This window comes from Chionomys nivalis, chromosome 4, assembly GCF_950005125.1.
Source record: "Chionomys nivalis chromosome 4, mChiNiv1.1, whole genome shotgun sequence".
In the NCBI taxonomy this organism is placed as follows: Eukaryota; Metazoa; Chordata; class Mammalia; order Rodentia; family Cricetidae; genus Chionomys; species Chionomys nivalis.
In genome coordinates, this window is record NC_080089.1 from 92,537,078 (window position 1) to 92,549,794 (window position 12,717).

Below are 12,717 nucleotides of genomic sequence, written 5' to 3' on the forward strand. Positions count from 1 at the left end.
CAGATATGTAGTAACTTGATTCAGTATTTTATACATTGCACATTTCATTTAAACTTAGTTTAGTCTATAACTTTTGCTAGATTTGTAGTATGAAAAAGTTCGCGATTCCCTTATAAAAATTTCTGTATAGCATTTTAAGAAAGATTATAGTATATATGTGTTGTAGACCTTTTTAAAGCTATAGAACCATTCTTAATTGATAGAATGCAAAATAATATGGATTAATGTGGATATTTTATTTGCCTTATAAGATTCAGAAATAGTTTATCTTCCTAGAAAACATGTAGCTAACACCTAATGCATTTTTCTGTTTATAATGTAAACATGTCTCCTAAGAGATAGTATTTGAAATTTTTTTTGTTTTCTCAGTATTTGTTGGGACCATTTTATGCAGCCTTGAAAATGGAAAGTATAGAAATTATCGAGGGAATTCAGTGCCAAACTCAACAGGAAAATCTCAGCGGTAATAATGATGAGGTGTCACCAAAGAGACGTAGACTCAGCTCTTCTCTCAACTCTTCCAAAAGGTTATCTAAACAGTTTGAAGAGTATGACCTCATTCTATTTTATTTTAGACAGTTCATAAATTTTATTTACCTTAAAAAAATGTTAAGTGTTCTGGTTTAGAAACATCTTTCTAAACATAGGCAATGAGAAAAATTAAAATATTTTGCTAGTCACTGTGATTTAATCTATATGTACATAGTTTCTTTGAATGTTTTTGCATGCCTATATTTGAAAAGTGTCAGCCTGTGTTTCTGTTGGTATTTTAAATCTTAACAAATACACTATTTTTTATATGTAGCCAAAGAATTGCTATAGTTCAGCCAAATTGAACATTGTTTTAAATCTATCCTAATGTAGATAAAAGTTGATAATACATTGCAATTTTTGTTTTATTATTATAATTCTGGTGTGTGTTTGTGTGTGTGTGTCTTGTCTACATGTAAGTATATACCACAATTACTGTGTAGAGGTCAGTGGGTTCTCTTCTATATTATGTGGCTCAGAGCAAACTCAGATTCTTAGGCTTGGTAGCAAGTGCCTTTATCTGCTGAGCCAACTTGCTGGCTCTTTTGTTTTGAAAAGAGTTGTTTACTTATTAATTTTGTGCTGGAATGTAAGCCTATGTATACTAAGTAAACATTGCATTCCTGAGCTGTATATTTTGATTGAAATACATTTGTATTATATATTAATACCTTTTACTGTAATTATAACTGTAGAATTACTCATGTGGATATGGACAAAAAGAGCATATTATGGAATGTACTGAAACAGAAAGCTGAATCCCTTCAGATTTCTCTTGAATGTGGTACTCTAAAGAATTCTGTTGCTGAGAAGTTAGAAGGAATCACTGTTGTATTACAGCTGACTGCTCTCTGCACTGTTCACTGTTCTCATCAAGACATGGATAGGTAAAAAAGAGAAATGTTAAAAGATTTTTTTTAAAGTATTTTATTATGTGTGTGGGGGGGTGCATGCATACCATGGAATGCATGTGGAGATCAGGGGACCAACTTTGTGGAGTCAGTCTCCTGCTTTTACATAGGTTCCGGGGATGAAAGTCAGGTCATCAGGCTTTTAGGACAAGTGCTTTACCCACTGAATCAGCTTACTGGCCCACCAATGTTTTAATTTTCTGTGTGGGCTTCCTTTAATGAATTTGTATTTACCATTTTAAAAAACTTCATTACTTACTTGATTTTTGTGACCTTAGGACACACACCTGGTAGTGAAGTAGTTAAGAAATTTTCTACTGAGTATCTGCTAGAGGAGGTAATATGCTAAAAGTTGCTTCCATCTTAATCTTTATGTCAATCCTAGAGGTAAATGCTGTTATATCTATTTTACTGAATAGAAGTTAAAGTGCAGAAAAATTAGATTTTTTTTTCTTAAGCCTAAATAACTTTTCCCAAGGATACATAATATGAAGGTAGCAGAACATATTTACATACAATCCAGAAATTCATATTCATTTGACTATATTTCTTGAAATAGAGTAGAAATTTAGAATGCAGGAGAGGCAGACTTTCTGTTTAGTGTCCTTATGTAAATTTTCTATCAAAAGAAACGAGTATGCCCTTTAGAAGACTTACTTTTACTGCCCCAATTTAGAACAGCTTGTGATCAATCATTATGTGCTGATTCATAACTAACCAATACAGAGCTATAAAAGAGGAGATTTTAGGAAAAAAATAAATTAATTCAGATGCCACTAAACTTAGAATTTGAGGTGAATTGAAGGAATAGATTAGATTCTTCTCCTTTTCTGAAGAGCATTTGCCATATCAGTTGCTAACTACACAGGCATGTCTTCTGTCATTATTTCAGCCTGGTAATGCCAACATTCAAAGATCCTAGATCAGTCCCCACATCACGAGTGATTTAAGAGATTAAGACAGGAGGATTGTCACCAGGCTGGCCTAGGCTACAAAATTAAACTCAGTGTGTGTGTATGTCTCCTTCACATCACACACATATTACAAACAACAGAAAAAAAAAACAATGACTTACACCAACATTAAGAGAATACACTTAAGGCCAGGAGATGGTGGCACATGCCTTTAATCCCAGCACTCAGGAGGCAGAGGCAGGCAAATCTCTATATGAGTTCGAGGCCAGGTTGGTCTACTGAGTGAGTTCCAGGACAGTCAGGGCTACACAGAGAAACCCTGTCTTGAAAAAAAAAAATGAGAGAGAGAAAGAATACACTTAAACAAAAGGTTGGTTTGCATACTTACTTTAAATTGACTTAAGGTTATAGGTTAGTTCTGTATTTAATTTTGGCTTTATTAAAATATAATAAATGTTAAAATAAAACATTAAAATATAAAAATATTGGACTCTAACAGAATTCTTAATTTTAATATCTTTTTAAAAAATATACTCATTGCAGCCATAATTTGAAGGACTGTCAACACAAATATAAGAAGAAACCTCCAATAGTGATAACTTGGATGTCTTTGGATTTTTATACAAAAGTGCTTAAGAGCTGTAGGAGTTTGTTAGGCTCTGTTCAGAAACTTGAACTGGAATCAGTCATTGATAACATGGTAAAAATTTATGATGCTTTGATGTATATGCAAGGTGAGTACAAATAAGTGAGATATTAACCTTAGTCGTTATGGAAGTAGGCTTTCTGTTTCTACCTAAAGTTTAAATGAAAAGTGTGCAATATTCAGAATATTATCAAAATTTCTGTTAATTAAGCTTTCTGAGTTTCACATTTATTTGTGTAATATTTTGATTAATCTTGTGAGTAGATATTGATTTGAAATGTTTAAATGTTTTGGTTTGAAAATCTGAAGAATACAATGATCTATTTAGACAGTGCATAGATGTATATGGCTTTTTTTTTTTTTTGGTTTTTCGAGACAGGGTTTCTCTGTGGTTTTTTGGAGCCTGTCCTGGAACTAGTTCTGTAGACCAGGCTGGTCTCGAACTCACTATATGTTTTTAAATGTCATCTGATTTTATTGAACTCACAGACTTCAGCATGGGACTAGACGTACAGCTCAGTGTTAGAGTACTTGTTTAACATGTGCAAGGTCTGAGTTTGCCACAGACCACCCCCAGTTAAAACAGAGGATTGTTTATGGCCCTTCGTTTTAAGAATCCTTGTTTATTGAATGTTGATTATAATTCCACTTGATGTTTTGGATGTCTACAGTCTTTAAAATAAATAGAATGAAGGAATTGGTATAATTTATGTCCTTTGTCTATCTCTGTAGTTAAAAGTTCTTTTGAGGATCCTATTCTAGAAGAGTTATGTGGAATGCTTTCACTTCCATGGATTTGTTCCCATTCTGATGATAACTCTCTAAAGTTGACCACATTTGCTACTAATCTTCTGCCATTAAGCCAGAGGGTTTGTGATAGTTACTGTAAGTAATCACAAAATTGTCTGATGTATGTAGCTTATGTTGTGCATAATTGATCTCTGTGTAGAATTTATAACACTTGATCACTTATTTTTCAATAATTAAAAGAATACTTCGAAGAGCACAGAAAGGAGTTTGGCATATAAACAGTTAGAGAAGGGATGCTTGCCCTATACCTATGTCCTTTCTAGCTGTACAGAATTGGAAATGTATACTTGAAGCATGATTAATAAAAACGCAAAGAGAAAAACTGGGATTCAACCTGAAGATCCGAAAGCAAAACAGCCATCCACTGGCTCTTACCTCAACTTCAGTCCGAAATGGCGGTCCTGCCTCCAGGAATCTCAGAATGAGACTGTGACTGCGAACTGTCTTTTCCCTGTTCATAGTCCTTTCTAGGGTTGAGATTAAAGGCATGCACTGCCTGGTTTCTATGGCAACTAGTGTGGCTACTGGGATTAAAGGTGTGTGTTTACCACTGCCTGGTCTGTAAGGCTGACCATTGGGGCTGTTTTACTCTCTGATCTTCAGGCAAGCTTTATTTATTAAAATACAAATGAAGCGTCACTACATATACTCAAGTATCTTTATCTTGAGCTGAGTTTGATGACTCATACCTGCCATCTCAGCACTGAGGAGACCGAGACAGGAAGATTGCCATGAGTTCTAGGCCAGCCTGAGCTACCGAGTAAGTCTTCAAAACAAATCAAAAATGACAAAAATCTTCATTTAAGCAATCTATGAGATATTTTAGGACTATACATAAAAAGTAGAGAATAGTATTCTAAACATACCAATTTCCTACTTCAGTAAATAAAATGTTAGTGCTGGGAATGTACCTATTCAGTAGATAGAGCTCTAACCTAGCAATCTAGAGGAATGTACCTATTCAGTAGATAGAGCTCTAACCTAGCAGACCAGAGGCCCCAGGTTTGATCCTCAGTGCCACTAAAAATGGAATGGTGCAGCCTTTAGGCTTGTAATGTCTCAGAAAAAAAAAAAAAAACAAAAAAAAACAAAAAAGAAAAAATGTTAAGGATTTAGAGAGAGTTCTTTGAGGTGAATGCAGTGGTGCATGCCTGCAGTTCCAGCACTTGGGAGGCCATGGCAGGAGACTGAATTGCAAGTTCAAGGCCTTCCTGGACTATATAATGAGACCCTGACTCAAAACATGAAAGATAAGTAAATAAGTAAACAAACCCTTTGATTGTTCTTTGCTAGTTTTATTTCTCTTTTTCCTAGCCATAACTACTATCCTTGCTTTATTACTTTTATTATATATGTATTATATAATATAAAGAATTATCTTCATTTTCACAAGCTGTATTTTGTTAGTCAACATTGTCTTTATTTTTTTTTTTATTTATTTTATTTTATTTTTTGGTTTTTCGAGACAGGGTTTCTCTGTGGCTTTGGAGCCTGTCCTGGAACTAGCTCTTGTAGACCAGGCTGGTCTCGAACTCACAGAGATCCGCCTGCCTCTGCCTCCCGAGTGCTGGGATTAAAGGCGTGCGCCACCATCGCCCGGCTGTCTTTATTTTTTAGATAGGCTTTTATATAAAACAGGCTAGCCCCAAATTTGACTGTGTTAGTATTGGTATTACAGGCATGTGCCCCTGTGACTGACTGGATCAGCATTGTGTTTATGGGATTTATTCAGATGATTCGTGTATTCTCTCTTATTTTTTAAATTAATAAGCAATTATAAGACAAATAGTATCTGGGCTGGAGAGGTGGGCCAGTGGTTAAGAGCATCAGTTCTTGCTCTTCTAGAGCACCTGAGTTTGTTCTCAGCATCATATCAGGCAGCTTATATTGTCTGTAACTCCAGCTCTAGGAGAGTCCAATGTCCCTAGCTTTCTCAGGCACCTATATTCACATGCACAGTCACACTCCTCCACCTCAATTCATAATTTAAAACAATACAACTAAATCTTTAAAAAATATAAGCATTATCATGGCACTGACAGACAATTTAGTTGCTGACAATCTTAAGTCTGTGAATATTTTTAAGAAACTAAATCAGCTGGGCGGTGGTGGCGCACGCCTTTAATCCCAGCACTCAGGAGGCAGAGGAAGGCGGATCTCTGTGAGTTCGAGGCCAGCCTGGTCTACAAGAGCTAGTTTCAGGACAGGAACCAAAAAGCTACAGAGAAACCCTGTCTCGAAAAATCCAAAAAAAAAAAAAGAAACTAAATCTTTCCAAGGCCATGATCTTTGAATTATTGCCCATAGACCAGTAGTGTAAACTTGTGGGAACTTCTTAGAAATAGAGTATCTTCTGCCCGTAACTCTTGTTCCAGGGGATTTGATACCCTCTTCTGACGTCTACAGAGACCAGACATTAACATGGCAAACAGACATACATGCAAGGCAAAATGTTCATACAGTTAAAGTAAGTAAAGATATAAGATTTAAAAAGGAAATAGAGTATCTTATGTTCTGCTAGAATATACTGGTTGAGAATCAGAATTTTCAAAAAAGATCAGAATATTCATATGCTTACTACTTAAAGCACTATTTGAAGTTAATTACTTGGGAATGGAATTACTAGGCTCTAGAGTTTCCACATATTGTATTCTGTACTGTTGTATTGCTCCCCAAAGATGCATCAGTTTACATTCTTGCTAGCAGAATATGAGAATTGTATTCAGTCCTTGACATCACCAGGTTTAAAATATCTTATTATATAGAACAGTAAAAATTCAGGGAGATAACTGTCTTAATGTTATTCAATCTGATACATGTGTTTTTCAATTTGCATTTCTTTTTTTTTTGCTCATTTATCAATTTACATTTCTATAATTACACAAAGTTGTATGTAAACATTTATCAGTGTTCTTGCTTTATTTTCTTAGAAGATTTAATTATGTTTGATAGTGTATTACTTTAAATGCTAATTTCTCAACATGTACAGGCGTGCATGTGTACACATGGGTGCACACACACACATGTAAAATTAACTTCTTAGAAACTTTGCTTACTTGCTGATAAGGTGGGTCAGTGTGTAAAGGGTCTTGCCACTGAGCATGATGTCCTAAGTTTGGTCCCTGGGACCTGTATTGTGGAAGGAAAGAAGTAACGCCCACAAGTTGTCCTCTGACTTCCTCACAAGAGTTTTGGCACATTTGTGCACCACCCCTAATAAGTAAAAGCTTTTTAAGGAAATCTTGTTTAATAAAGTTTATTCTTTTTAGCTCCACAGGCACAGTCACAATGTGTGTTTCTTCTGACTCTGTTTCCAAGAAAAATATTCCTTGAATGGAGAACAGCAGTTTATAATTGGGCCCTGATGAGCTCCCATGAAGTAATCCGGGCTAGTTGTGTTAAAGGATTTTTTATCTTATTGCAGCAGCAGAATTCTTGTAACCAAATTCCCAAGATGCTTATGTATGTATTAAGACTTTAATTTGAATATGTGACTTGATTATATAACCCATTAATCTGAATGTCTCTCTCACTTATTATTGCAGAGTAAATAAAGCAAATACTGCTTTTAGCTTGAAAATTATATTTTTCTCTTTGAAGTTTTATCTTTTCTTTCCCTTTGTCTCAAATTAATCTAATTCAAAATATTTACTAGGAAGATTTAGTACTTTTTCTTTTTTTTTTTCATTTTTCCCAGAAATAGAGTCAAAGATGATTCTGACATTGTCAAAAAGGAATTTGCTTCTGTCCTTGGTCAGCTTGTCTGTACTCTTGATGGCATGTTTTGTCTGACGAGTTCCTCGGTAGAGCCTTTCTTTGAACATGTGGACTTGTTCTGTAAGAACTTGAAAGCCACTCCTCAACATGAATGTTCTTCTTCTCAAGTACGAGCTTCTGTCTGCAAGCCATTCCTTTTCTTGCTGGAAGAAAAAATACCTAGTCCAGTAAAACTCGGTGAGTGGTCAATTAGGGTTAAAAACTTTTCCAGTGACATTGGGTATGAACTTGCTGGAGTGTTGAGATTGCCACTCACACTTGGAAGATCCATGTGTTTAGTAGTAAGTTGCAGTTAATTCACAAGCTTTCATATAGTTGGTAAGTGGTTATAGGAACACCCTAAGTTCCGTAAAATTGATAAATCTAAGAGCCCTCTTAGTTGAAAGATTTTTTTTTTAAATTAAAGTTTAAGTCTAAGACAATGATCTACAAGACTTAAAAATGATCATTTGATAACTTAGATTTTAGAATTTATTTTAAATTTGTCATTTATTACCTTCATTGAGTATAAAATAATTTAAATTGGTAAATTTACTAGCTGTAGTGGCACATGACTTTTTAATTCCAGCACTTGGGAGACAGAGGTAGGTGGATCTCTGTGAGTTCAAGTCCAACCTGGTCTACAAAGTGAGTTCCAGGCTAGCCAGGTTTCCACAGTGAGAACTGTTTCAAAACAAACAATAAAACAAAATGACCAAAAAAACTAAACAGAAATAAATTGATTAATAAATTCTAATCTCTTTAAAATATGTGTGCTATGTATGTCTAAATATTGACATAAAGGCAGCATGGGATTGTGTTCTGTATCCTATTTGCTGGCAGTATTTTTAAGTACAACTTTGATAAATGATGTGTCAAATTAGAAAATATATATTGTCTCACTTTAGCTTTCATAGACAATCTGCCTCATCTTTGTAAACATCTTAATTTTCAAGAAGATGAAACAGAGGTAAAAGCAGTTCTTGGAACTTTATTAAATTTGATGGAAGATCCAGACAAGGATGTTAGAGTTGCTTTTAGTGGAAATATTAAGTATATATTGGAATGTTTGGACTCTGAAGATGGATTCATAAAAGAGGTTAGAATTTTTAAGTTAAAATTTAAATTAAAACACAGATTTTTTTTTATAAATGTAGCACTAGAACTTTTCTGATCAATAAAGTTTGTTTTTCTAGCTTTTTGTTTTAAGAATGAAGGAAGCATATACACATGCCCAAATATCAAGAAATAACGAACTAAAGGATACCTTGATTCTTACAACAGGGGACATTGGAAGGTACGTTTGACAGTGTTTAAAATGAAACTTACTATTTTTCTTACTGTCTTATTTGCTTAGCATTAGAGACAGTGAGGGGCCGGACGGTGGTGGCGCACGCCTTTAATCCCAGCACTCGGGAGGCAGAGGCAGGTGGATCTCTGTGAGTTCGAGACCAGCCTGGTCTACAGAGCTAGTTCCAGGACAGGCTCCAAAAAACCACAGAGAAACCCTGTCTCAAAAAACAAAAAAAAAACAAAAAAAAAAAAAACAAAAAGACAGTGAGGACTGGAGATGTAGTTCAGTGGTGGAATACTTACCTGCTGTACACAAAAGCCTGGATTCATTCTTCAGCACTGGGGGAAAAAGAGTAAATGGTGATATGAGATGTATATTATAGAAAAATATGATTCAGCATATATTTATGTGGATCTGCATTAGTTTCTGAGACATTAACCTTATGTATACCTGTGTTTTTATTTTCAGGGCAGCAAAAGGAGATTTGATACCTTTTGCACTCTTGCACCTACTACATTGTTTGTTGTCTAAGTCAGCGTCTGTCTCAGGAGCAGCGTACACAGAGATTCGAGCACTCGTTGCAGCTAAAAGTGTTAAACTGCAAAATTTTTTCAGCCAATATAAGAAACCCATCTGTCAGGTGAAAGCCAGCATTCAGTCTTTAGATAGACAATAGCAACATTTTGCAGGCATTTAAAAAGAAGAAGTAACCAGAATTACTTTCCTTGGAAAGCTGAGTTGGTATGGTCTCTTAAATTCATACTGGGCTTAAGAAAAACAACCTGCAGATGGGCTGTGGTGCCCTACGCCTTTAATCCTAGCACTTGGGAGGCAGAGGCAGTTGGATTTCTGTGAGTTCAAGGTCAGCCTGGTCTACAGAGTGAGTTCAAGGACAGCCAGGGCTACTGCCAGAGAAACCCTGTCTTGAAAAACAAAACAAAACAAACAAAAAAATCCAAAAGAGAGAAACCTGTATGTAAGTCTTATCTTGTTTGTTTTAAAGAATTATTTTTAAGATATTTATTTAGAACTGAATTGCTGCCATTTGTATTTAAGTATATTGGTCTGAAGATATGGGTTATAAATGATAAGGAATATCATCTTACAATAATTTGTAAAATTATTATATTCTTGATAAGCTTTAGAGAGTCATCATTTTTTAGCCTGGTTAGTGATGCTAAACTTTTTTATATCTTGATATTGCCAACATGACACTTGTTTTCAAAAAGGTATATTAATCAATGAGTGAAAAGTTAGACCAGGTTAAAATACTGGTTTACCCTGTGTTTGTGATATAATCCTTAGCATGATATTAAAGTTTCTTAACTAAGTCTGGTTGCTTTTCTGTAAAATGGAGATTATGACAAAATTCACTTCATTAAAATTATTACAAGAACTGAGTGAGTAACTCTGGCAATGTAGAACTTGATACTACTCTCATGCTAGCTTAAAAAGTATTAGCTGGTGGGCAGAGAGATGGGGTTAGAATGCCTTCCTTGTTTGAAAAACTAAAAAGAGTATTCTTGCTTTAGTTTTTGGTAGAATCTCTCCACTCCAGTCAGATAGCAGCACTCCCAGGTACGCCTTGCCAGACTGCTGAGATGCGAAAGCAAGATGTAGCTCACCACAGAGAAATGGCTTTAAATACCTTATCAGAAATTGCCAATGTTTTTGACTTTCCTGATCTTAATCGTTTCCTAAGTGTAAGTTGCAATGTGTGTTTAATTGATTTATTTGAAGTTTTTAATTAAGTATTTCATTTGTTTGTTTGTTTTTAAAGAAAACCTCCATATGGACCCAAGATTTTCAAAATCTTGAAAATTTTGTGTGTGTGCATGAATGTGTATGTAGGTTAGAGGACAATCTTGACTATTGCTGCTTAGCCACTGTCCAGTGTGTGTGTGTGTGTGTGTGTGTGTGTGTGTGTGTGTGTGTGTGTGTTTGTGTTTAAACAGTTTATCATCACCCAGGCAAATGTACTTTTTGATAATTATATTGTGCTCTTTTTCAGAGGACGTTACAAGTTCTACTGCCTGATCTTGCTGCAAAAGCAAGTCCTGCAGCTTCTGCTCTCATTCGAACTTTAGGAAAACAATTAAATGTTAATCGCCGAGAGATTTTAATAAATAACTTCAAATATATTTTTTCTCATTTGGTTTGTTCTTGTACCAAGGATGAATTAGAACGTGCCCTTCATTATTTGAAGGTATTTAATTATTTGTGTGTGTTTTATTCTTTTGTTTAGATTAGCATTTTTGGAAAAACTATTTTATCATTGTAATGTAGAAAGGACAATAATTTATAGCATAAGAATATGTATAAAATGTTAAATAATCATTGTCTTGGGAGAATTCTAAATAGAATTATTTTGATATTTTCTCTGATCATTTACCATAATGGAATAGAATAGTCATCCTTTCATGGATTAGATACATTATTTTAGTGATTTGGAACTGATTACAGTTATAAGTTATCTCATAATATACAAGGAGTTATAGGAAGAGACAACTACATTTAACTCTATGCCTGTATTTGGTTTAGTTACTTGCTACTCTGATTATAATTTGATTATAATTTTTCCTACTTTTTAAATAATTAATAATTTAGTGGGTCTGGAGAGATGACTTAGTGGTTAACAGCACTTGTTCTAATAGAAGACCTGGGTTCAGTTCTCAGTACCCACATGGCAGATCTTCCTGTAACTCCAGGTCCATGATCTGATACCCTCTTCCAACTTCTGTGGCACCAAGCATCCATGTGCACATATAAACATGTAGGCAAAACACTGTAGGCATGGAAATAAAATAAATCAATCTTAAATTTTAGAGTGTGTGTGTGTGTGTGTGTAAGAGAGACAATGCATGGGTGCATATGGACCATTGTGCATGTATAGATCAGAGAACAACTTTTGGGACTTTATTCTCTCATTTCATTATGGGTGTAGACTGTTAGGTTTGCATGTCTTGCTAGTTTTTAAGCTTAAAATTGTAGCTTGGGCTTTTTTTATTTTACATTAACGATGTCTTTGAGGAATATAAGACTGTGGAAATAGAAAACTTTAATTTTATTTTTCTCTAAGAGGACAGCAGATCTCTTTTTCACTTGTGAACTAATGACTATCAATTTGTTTTCATTTATCTCAAGAATGTAAACCGTATGTTATGGAGACAGAATGATAATATTTATGGAGTATATACTTTATGTCAGAAGCTTTTCTGTCCACATACATCGGGTCATTTCAGATATTTGACAAGATAGAGGTCTTATTTCTTGTACATCTTATTTCTTGCACAAAAATGCTTAAAACTAGACTTCAGATTTTTCTTTTTCTTTTTTTTCACATTTTGAAATATTTGCATATACATAATGAGATATCTTGAGGATGAGACCGAAGTCTAGACACAGAATTCATTCATGTTTTATACATATCTCAAATGTGTAGCCCAGCTGGGTGTGGTGATGCACACCTTTAATCCCAGGACTTGGGAGGTAGAGATAGGTGGATCTCTATGAGTTAGAGGCCAGCCTGGTCTACAAAGTGAGTTTCAGGACAGCTAATGCTGTTATACAGAGAAACCTTGTCTTGAAAAATCAAAAAAAGAAAAGAAAAAAGTACAATTTTCATAAAATATTTTCAAGGTGCCTACATTTTTACTGCAACCAATCAAATAAAGTCAAGTATAAAAAATTCTGGTATCATGACAGTGTTCAAAAGAATTGGTATTTGGGTTTTAATTAGAAATGTTCAACCATTGTTTCTCTTTGCAGATGATAGAACTAAGGCAGTGAGGGGTTAGGTTAGCTAACTTGTCCAAATCATAGGACAACCTATAAATGACAACTGGAATTTAAACT

At 34.6% G+C, this 12,717-nt stretch overlaps 1 protein-coding gene across 3 annotated transcripts in view; it reads left to right on the forward strand.

Moving 5' to 3' along the window:
- Atr (ATR serine/threonine kinase) overlaps positions 1-12,717 on the forward strand; it is a 112,852-nt gene that overhangs the window by 10,292 nt on the left and 89,843 nt on the right. For 2 of the 3 annotated variants that reach the window (XM_057768123.1, XM_057768125.1), the window contains exons 5-15: positions 370-548; positions 1,227-1,418; positions 2,900-3,090; positions 3,735-3,887; positions 7,082-7,274; positions 7,510-7,766; positions 8,477-8,667; positions 8,765-8,865; positions 9,331-9,502; positions 10,395-10,565; positions 10,874-11,068. In XM_057768123.1, the coding sequence (XP_057624106.1) occupies positions 370-548; positions 1,227-1,418; positions 2,900-3,090; positions 3,735-3,887; positions 7,082-7,274; positions 7,510-7,766; positions 8,477-8,667; positions 8,765-8,865; positions 9,331-9,502; positions 10,395-10,565; positions 10,874-11,068 (1,995 nt within the window). The remainder of the gene's footprint in view (positions 1-369; positions 549-1,226; positions 1,419-2,899; positions 3,091-3,734; positions 3,888-7,081; positions 7,275-7,509; positions 7,767-8,476; positions 8,668-8,764; positions 8,866-9,330; positions 9,503-10,394; positions 10,566-10,873; positions 11,069-12,717) is intronic. The other variant, XM_057768124.1, reaches the window with a different exon arrangement.